The 9438-nt window shown below is 36.2% G+C and overlaps 1 protein-coding gene across 1 annotated transcript in view; it reads right to left on the reverse strand.

The window, feature by feature from the left end:
* LOC137405237 (midasin-like) overlaps nt 1-8591 on the reverse strand; it is a 50163-nt gene extending 41572 nt beyond the window's left edge. Inside the window, exons 1-6 of the mRNA XM_068091466.1 lie at nt 8493-8591; nt 8128-8252; nt 7471-7648; nt 5043-5182; nt 4645-4752; nt 3745-3913 (exon numbers count right to left, since the gene is read on the reverse strand). Coding sequence (XP_067947567.1) covers nt 3745-3913; nt 4645-4752; nt 5043-5182; nt 7471-7648; nt 8128-8252; nt 8493-8591 — 819 coding nt within the window. The remainder of the gene's footprint in view (nt 1-3744; nt 3914-4644; nt 4753-5042; nt 5183-7470; nt 7649-8127; nt 8253-8492) is intronic.
* Nucleotides 8592-9438: the final 847 nt, after the last annotated feature.

Consider the following 9438-nt stretch of genomic DNA (forward strand, 5'->3'; position numbering starts at 1 on the left):
TTTTCTGTGGCAGTTTTATCTAGTAAAATAGATTTATAATTTGACTTTAGATGTTCACTTCTCACTTGTAGAAAGTGAAGAAAATCGATTGATCAATGCGAATCTTTAACTTCCAGAACCAAAGCTTCGAATCGTTGGCTTGGCGTACTTGTGCCTTTGTTAAAACTATGTGAGTAGCCACGACTTGATGAATATTTTTAATAAAAGCTTTATGCCAAAATAAAAAAATTTTTGCTTGTAAAAATTATATAATAAAATAATGTTGTTGAAGATAATGCAAAACATGATGTGCAGAATATTGTAGTGAATTGGATACAGTATATGGATGTCCGCAGAACTGGAGAATGTGAGTTCAAATCCAGTTTGCAGCAGACTTCTCATCCTTAAAACTCTATCCCTATGTATATTCTTTTCAAAGATGCAGCTTGCTTATTTTACTTACAGTAGGTAGGAACTAGTTTTTGGTGTGGGTAATGATATACAGCCCCGGCCCAAGGATAGGCGACGGACATAATGTGGGCGGGGCTTATACAATATACTGCGCTGATACAAAGACCTTATTCTACATAGTTTGCTTGACAGAATTACCGTAGACCAGTAGAATTGGTAGTCGGTACTCAAATGTTTACACAGCATTTGGAGAAAGTGAGTAAGACAAATTTTCAATTTTCATTATTTGAGGCCTTTGAAACATTCATAATAATGTATCTTTAGCGGGATTTAAAATTTTATTCCAACCAACATGAGCAAATACAAAATAAAATATATGCCAATAGAGCCGCGTAGGACTAGACTTTTATCGCAAATAGCCGATGTGAATACGAGATATATTGACAGATAAATCACACGTGACATCATTTTGGGCAAGTCTGGGCATGTTTTTTTGGCCTGAGCGTTTTTACCGCTATCAGATTTTTTCGATTTTAATCTTCAAATATCTTGGCAATGAGATCGCCTAACACAACAAACAACATATTAACTGATAGAGAAAAAAAATGCTTTCTTTTAAGATCAACGCAAATTTGACGCAACCACATCTTTAAGTTGTATTCAAATAAGCTTTATAAATACAAGCACATGCTGTGTGTGAGATTACAATCACTGGCTGCTACTTGATGATGCATTACGACAAAATAAATCTTACAAAAGCAAACCAAAGATATGTGTGTTTATAATAGCTTTACACAACATATATTCAACAAAGGACAGCAAAGATTGCGCATTATTGGGGGTCCTCCCATGTTTTATGACGATTTTAACGACCTGACGACATGGATATTTACAAAATGACAGATGAGACGACCATTTATCACTGCAGGTAACGTTGACGAGGTGATGGTGATTATGTAAGTAGGATTACTAAAAGTACGGCTACACGCAAAAAATTTTTCGTTAATTCCGAGTTCTGGCCCAAATCACGTAATGAACGAAAAACACAGAATTATTCAGTTGAAATTCACAGAATTATCTGAGCAGTGCATGCCCACCAAATTCGTCGACGAAACGCTTTTAAATAGCTAAACAAATTATTAGTGAGGACGATTCTAGCAGCTTTAGCAATTATTATAGTCCAAGAGACGTATTATGACACACAATAAAAGTACGAAGGCAATTCAACATAGTACACACGATATAATTGCTTAGGTTGCGCTATTGCTAAGTAGCGAGCACGATTCTAGCAACTTTTAAAATTTATGTAGTCTGAAGAACATAACGCGACACACAAGAAAAATATTAGGGCAATTCACCATAGTAAATACGATGCGACTGACTTGCTTGCGCTAAAGATGGCAACACTTTCTACCACAACACTTTTGCTGCTAAAAGGGAAATTGTTATTATTAAAAAAGGAAACGATTAGTAACCATAGCGTCCAAACGATAAATACCAACAATAGCGCAATCTAAGCAGTTGCATCGTGTGTACTATGTTGAATTGCACTCATACTTTTATTGTGTGTCATTACACATGTACATGTCTTGGACTATACTAATTGCAAAAGCTGCTAGAATCAAGCTCGCTAGCATGAGTCTAGCAGCACAGAATAATTCTGTGTGTTTTGTTCAATTCACGATTTCGGTCAGAAGCAACAAAATTTTGATAAGTCGCTTGCGTGTTGCCGTACCTTTACTAACTTGTTATTTGTCCATAAATCAACATCATCAAATGAAACTTCACTAGTTTCGGTTTGAAGCATCTGGCCCAGCATTTAAAGACTGCCAGGTAATTTAAAGGTTGACTTGCAACAAAATTCACATTACAGTTAATTGGTATCAAAAGATTCACCATGTCGTACTCTGTTGTGTTGTAGGTGCCAAATGTGTGGAAAAGTGATTACAAGCTCTTAATAGCTCAAAAACGAAAAGCCGCCGTAGGTTGGAATCTATTTATTTCTCTGACGTAGTCATGACAGTTTGGTTGTCTTGTCACGTGATGTTCTCACGTGAATTAAAAGGCCAATAAAAAGCTCAATATAAAACTTATCGTAGCACTAGTTTATGACAAACACTTCGGGTTTTACCGAAGACCCCGTATCAAATATAGATGCTCGCTACTTTACAGTTTTGTTTTGGCCTGGTCTAATCGGCAAGTCATAATCTGATCATGTGACCCAATGCTTCGCAAATAATTTTTGCAGCACTTTTCGATTATCACAAGTGACCAACAGACTCGTCATAATTATCAGACAACGATATGTACTCATTCGAGGTAAGGTTAAGAAATTAAATGAATTTTTACAGTAAGTTATAAGATATCACTGCTAAAAGTGACACGTAAGAACAATAGACATGGTTTCATTGAATGCGTGAAGTATATTTGTGAAAATATTTCGACGAATAAGGTTGCATGAAAGTGTAAACAGAAACCATCTACCACAGCTATGTCACATTTGAGCCGTTTTGAAAAGAGAATCCAAACTACGGCGGTCTCGTGTGGCTGCGATTAACTGTTCGTTTTTTAGCTTTTAAGAGCTTGTAATCACATTCCCACATATTTTGCACCTACAACACAACAGAGTAAGACATGGTGAATCTTAGAGTAAGACATGGTGAATCTTTTGATACCAAATAACTGTAATGTGAATTTTGTTGCAAGTCAACCTTCAAGTAAACAGCAATGAAATGCCACGACACACTGACAGCAAATTCGTTTCCAAGTCTGTGACTGACAGTGATTATTAAAGACAATCTCGGTCTATTTTCAGTACAAGAAGTGTAGCTCTAAAAACCTAAGAGGCCTGTCACTCTTCGTGGGGTATTCAGCAACTCTCCTAAGCATCAGTAATGAATTTGTGAAGATTGCTGGTTAAGCCATGCTTTTGATTAGCAGAAGTTCAAGCTGAGCAAGTTTCAGGTTTTCAACGCAACCAAGTGCCACCAGAATGGATATTTGTATTAAAATAACGAATGTGAAGAGAGAGGTTGTTTTGGTTACCAGCTTAAAAAAGAGTGACAACAGTGATTTTAAAAGTGATGACAGTGATTTTAAAAGTGACTATTATGACGACAACTCTGTGTCGTAGGACCCTCATTCATTTATTTTCTTCATCAATTTGTACAGTGAAATATTGTTTGATTTGCTGGGTTGTATAACAGATTTATCTTTTCTGCAAATTTAATAGATTAAATCTACAATTTCCTGGGAACATCCACACATAGTTCGGACACAGAATAAGATATAGAAAGTACAATGGGCCTGCCTTATTAGTAGCTCAGTCTATTGAAGTAATGAAAGTCAATTCACCTGCTCAGTGATGCCAGAAATCTTTGGTAAAATGATGCCAGACACAAGAGTGAGCCCTGCATGCAAATCATCAGCAGTAATCACACACTCCCCACCAGAATCATATGATATAGCATCTGGAGCTTGCAGGTGAGCATAACTCTTCATATCTTTCTCCAGCTGCAACTGTCTGCAAAACACCAGCTACATGTATATATTTAAAACCATTATGCCGTGACAGGATATTATAATAAGTAAGAAATCATTCTTATTCTAGGTTAAGTTGAAGGTAAAATTAAAATCGCCAATTTTGGTTTGCAACTTTATTGATGTCGACTAAACTTTCACAGCTTGCTCGGCAGCTTATGACTGAGCTTAAAATAGGCTGCTTCATTTTAAATGGTTAAAAAATGGGAAGGGCAGCAGTTTTAATTAAATTTGCAATTAGTAAAAAAATGCAAATAAACCTTAGCTTTTGGGGTGTTTCAAGAGTCATAGAACATGGTTTGCAAAGATAGAGTCAAATGCTTTAGCAACACACAGCTAAAATTCGGTATAGCATAAATACAACAGTGGTTTAATCTATAATAGACTGATATTTAGCAATTACACATATGGTTCCATAAAACCTTGGTGTAGAAAACACAACTACTTGACAAACATATACAGACTGAAGTGACAAAATTATTTCACAAATAAATTACTCAGAAAAGAAACCTGTCCACAGTGGTTCTAGATGCAAGCAGTTTGACAACTCTCAAAAGATAACGCCAAGCTGCTCGGTGAGGTCACCAAATATTATTCAGAGTCAGATGTAAAATATTTTTAGCGTATTCCAACAGAAAACGGAACCGATCAAGAAGAAAAACTCATTCACAAAAAACTCAAACGGCATTCACGAGGAAAGTACTATCCACTTACCCTGACAGCATCTCAGCTTGTTTTTCCACAGAAAAATGCTGGTTCAACAGAAGCTGTTTGTCCTTTCCTGACAGTCTATTGGCAATACTGAGGGCTTGTATGACATACCTGCATATTAACTGGTGTGGCTGACTCTGCTAGCCTTGATTTGCTTGTGATGCAGCGATTAGACAAGGGAGACAACTTTGTAATGATTATAAAAAACTTTAAATCCAATTGTTTTCATGGTTTCAAATGACATACAAATATATGACCGCTTTTTAGATCAATAAATTATTTATATCTAAAAATAAATGCATAAATTGAAGAGCAAAGTTCGAATAAAAACCAACACTTATGATTACATGCTTAGCCTCAATTGTAACTTTAGTAAAGTAACAAAAAAGTACTCAACTTACCATTTGGTTTCCAAGCAAGGAAGGTTGAGATAAGAGATGAGGTTGGACCAGTCGTAAACATCCCTGAACTTCTCTGGTCCAGCAAGAAGCATAGTATAGCAGGCCTTAGATCTTGTTAGAGCTGAGACTCCAGTTGGTTCCTATAAATATTATTGTTCCACCTCTTCTCTGTATCTAACTGACAGACATCGGGGAGGGGAGTCCATAACATCAGAAATTCTAGTGCAAACTAAGGAAGTTACAGTCACACCTTGACTTACAGTCATCATTAAATACAAATTTTTCAACATACAATGGGAGCAAATATTTGTCTTGTTATTTGTAATATAAAATGCTCAAACAAACTTTTTACAACCATAATTGTTCGTAAAAGTAAAAACTAGGTAAAATTTAAAAATAAAACACAAAAATGATTTAGATTATATACAACTAGTGTAAGCTAAGTTACACCACCTATTTTTATCACTCACTCTATCGCTGAGCCTGTGCATTGCCGAGCCTTCACTTCTGTTCATGTGTCTTCAGGTAACAATAAATACCTCCTTTTACTGGTTATTACTTTATTAACTTAGTCGTTACATATAATTTAGCTTTATACATTTAGTTTTTTATGTAGTCATATATAATACTGTTACAGCAGAGCGCCACGACCATAGCCAGAAAGACCGATCCTACGGCAAACGGCATCACCGGACAGAGCCTTTCTACAATCGGAGAAGGCCCGATCAACGATGAGCCGACTCGGTCGGCCAACTATAAACAAGAAAAGGGGCGGTGCCTAATGTAAGAATGATCGATAAAAAAAGTGTTATCGTTCAGCAGAGCTAGCGAAGGCTCTTCACATGGTTGTTCATTGCATGCATTGCATTACACTTTGGCTTTATGTATTTACATAGATTTATAACAAAATATATATATTTTGGTTATTAAACACTCGGTGTGTATATTTATTTATTGCTTGTTTTGTGGAGAAGTAAAGGGAACAAGCAGTTTCTTTTGCGATTTGTTCAATAGTATATCCAGTTAGTGATGTTTTTTGGGTTCTAGAATAAGTTAAACAAAATAAAATGAATTCTTAGAAAAATATTTGTTCCGGCACACAACTGTTTCAATATTCAAAGCAAATATCGGAATGGATTAATTTAGAATGTGAAAGTATGAGAGTAGGTCTTGGTCAATCGAACCCTAAGACCTCGATCCCCGAGGAAAAAAAGGGCCATCATGTACGTATCTAGATCTAGTTCAAATGTTTTCAATAAAAGTCAAGTAATATTCGAAGTAAGTAAAATCATGACTATAAAAAGTGCGTTAAAAATTTCCTCGTAGGTCGCGAGAAGTTCTCGGTAAAAAACTGTTATGATAAAATGTTTTGCTGGCTGGAACAGCCCTAGGTACGTCATTGGATACCGATCTGGTATGATGTGAGTGTGTGTCATTGTGTATATTGTTAAAATTATTGATTAAAGACTCATGCACACTGCTGGAGAGAATTTTTATAAGTAAAACCATTCGAGCCGACTTCCGTCTGTTCTTAAGCAATTCCAACCCTAATTTGTCTCTGGCCATAGTTACGCTTTCCACCCCTTTAAGATCCGCAATAAAACGCACAGCGCGCCTCTGGACATTTTCTAGTTGTGTTTCATGTTTTATGAGGTACGGATCCCATACCTCACAAGCGAATTCCAAAACGGGCCTGCACAGACTAAGATATGCAATTTTTTTGACGTTTCTGGGTGCTCCGTGTAATACTCTCCTCAACATCCCTAACCTTTGATATGCTCTAGAGGTAATGTCATCTATGTGTATGTCCCATTTAAAGTCATTAGAGACACTCACTCCAAAGTATTTAAAAGATTCCACAATCTCCAAGTGTACGCCATAAAGGGTATACGATAAATTAACTTGGTTGATTGGTGGCTTCCAGCCAAACAAAACTACCTGGCATTTTTTAACATTAAACTCCATTTTCCATGTGTTAGCCCATTGCTCAAGAGATAAAAGATCTTGCTGAAATAAAAGCGTATCACTAGGCGTTGTAATTGGACAGTATAAGAGAGCATCATCAGCAAAAAGGCTTATAGAAGAATGTTGAAGAGAACTTCCAATATCATTAACATAAACTAAAAACAGTGAAGGGCCCAAAACAGAACCCTGGGGGACTCCGGATGTAACTGCCAAAAAGCTTGAGTTACTTCCTTGGATAACCACTCTCTGAAATCGATCCAACAAAAAATTTTCTATCCATTTGATTATTGACTTGTATTCAAGGTGTATTTAGGTGTATTCATTTGAGGAGCGTTGCCACTGTATTTCAAATTAGAGTCAAGAAAACGTACAATTTGACACAAATAAAAACTTCCAACAAATTTAAAATTCCACATTCTAATTAATTCACATTCACATTTTATATTAAATTATAAACCACCACCTTCTTTAATCGTTTCTTAGCAGGTTCACCAGCCTCTCCAGTGCAGAGAAAGGATGTGTGATTGAGCAGGTAACTGTGAGTAAATGAGTGGCACTGGGGGTAGACCAGTACCAGTTCGCATAATGCAACACAAAACTTGCACTGCAATTCAGCACTGTCTCTTGACAAGTCTGCAGCTCTGCAAAAATGTGCTAAAGATAACTACACAATTACTGCGGAATGCTGAAAAGAAAATAAGAAAAGAGGGATGACCAAATAAGCTAATAACAAACATTTGTTCAATAAATGATTTATTGAACACAAGTAATTGAACATAAATTTAGCTACCTGACAGTCATCTCATCATGAACTCTCTTGACATCAATTTGTTTAAAAAATGAATGCTCAGGCATGAATCAGCCAGTTTTTACCTCCATTCACACCACATTGTTGGTCAGCTATCGTAATGTTTTATCATAGATTAATGCAAAAACAGCAACGATTTTCCGCTTTCTAAGAGTAAGAATGTGTGTAGCAGTAAAAATAGTTTAGAACCTAGCACATGCCAGAGTCGAAGCAAAACGTCTCACTAACAGTTTTACAAGACTAAGATAACATAAAATTTATGTAGTTAAAATACTGCGACACATAAAAATGAGCAGCTAGTTGGCTACCTACCCATGTAGTAGCTGAGGAATTAGTACTCGAAATCTGGAGGATATCTCTAATGTTAACTCTGGGTCGATGAGTAGCTCTGATAGCTTGAGTAACAATTTAGACTTGGTGTTTTTTGTCCAACCTCGCTGAAACGATAAAAGTGAATATTCTATACGCCATGGACAAATCCGTCATTAGCCTACCATTTAGAAATGGTCTCTAAAAATATAATAAAGATTAAATTGCCACAATGTGTTGTCTTTTTGTTAGCAGGCATTTGACATTAAAAAATAGATTTTAATCTTTTGAACCCAATCTTCTTGTGTTGGCAGGGACATTAAACAACGAATACTGTCAAAATTTTATTTGCGAGTTATCTTCGTTACCTTCCCTAAATCGGTTATAACATCGCTGTGCTTGTTTAGATTGCTTCCACAAAACGTCCTTATACTTGAATCTAAACATAGTGGAAATCCTTCAGCCATTAGCCTTGTCAAATGGCCTTATACGAGAGATTTGGCAGTCGCGTAAATTTTTATGCGCTGCCGTTAAGAACTATTCGGCCAACGCTGAACATAGTGGAACATGTGCGCCGATTGTGACCTTGAAATTGACACGCTTATATACAAGGTGAGTAAACAAGTTACTCAATCTGTGCTTTTCGTCGAATCAATGAATTTAGCTTCCGTTTATACAGAGCGTTGTGCAACACGTACATGTATTTTGTATTGTCATAGACGTATTTTGTTCCCTAGAGTTGTAAGTCTTACACCGCATAGGGTATTTCCGCTTTTGATGGCGCTCATTCGTGATTTGGGTAGCAACCCCTAACAACGCTATTATTGTTTACATCTTGTTATTATTGCATGTATGTTTCTCCGTAATTTAATATAGGTAATGAATTTTTTGGGGTGCCTATTCATGTAATTACTTTTCTTCTAAGTTGTTGATTCAAGTTTTTTCCAGTATCTAAATAATGGTTGATACAATTATCGATGTCGGTTTTGTGTTCCAAAGGCAAGGAAATTTGTGAAAGAAGAAATTGAGAAATGATCAAGCAATTTATTCGAAGACCGCTGTACAGCAGTAGCCTATTACTTAAATAGGGTTGCGAAGTGATAGAAGTCATAATAAACAATCTTTTGAATTTTTTTCCCTCAGTTATCTCCCTCTTTCTGTCAATAGCAATATTTTATGGACATGTTTGTTTTCTTGTGGCAGCAAAAATACTTGTGATTCAGGCAGTCATATATAGTAATCCCGTCTTCAATTCATGGAAAGCTTTTCATATTGAATAGGAATTCCATCCTTTGTACCACATGGCTTTCGAGA

The sequence above is a fragment of the Watersipora subatra genome, chromosome 9 (assembly GCF_963576615.1).
Source record: "Watersipora subatra chromosome 9, tzWatSuba1.1, whole genome shotgun sequence".
NCBI lineage: Eukaryota > Metazoa > Bryozoa > Gymnolaemata > Cheilostomatida > Watersiporidae > Watersipora > Watersipora subatra.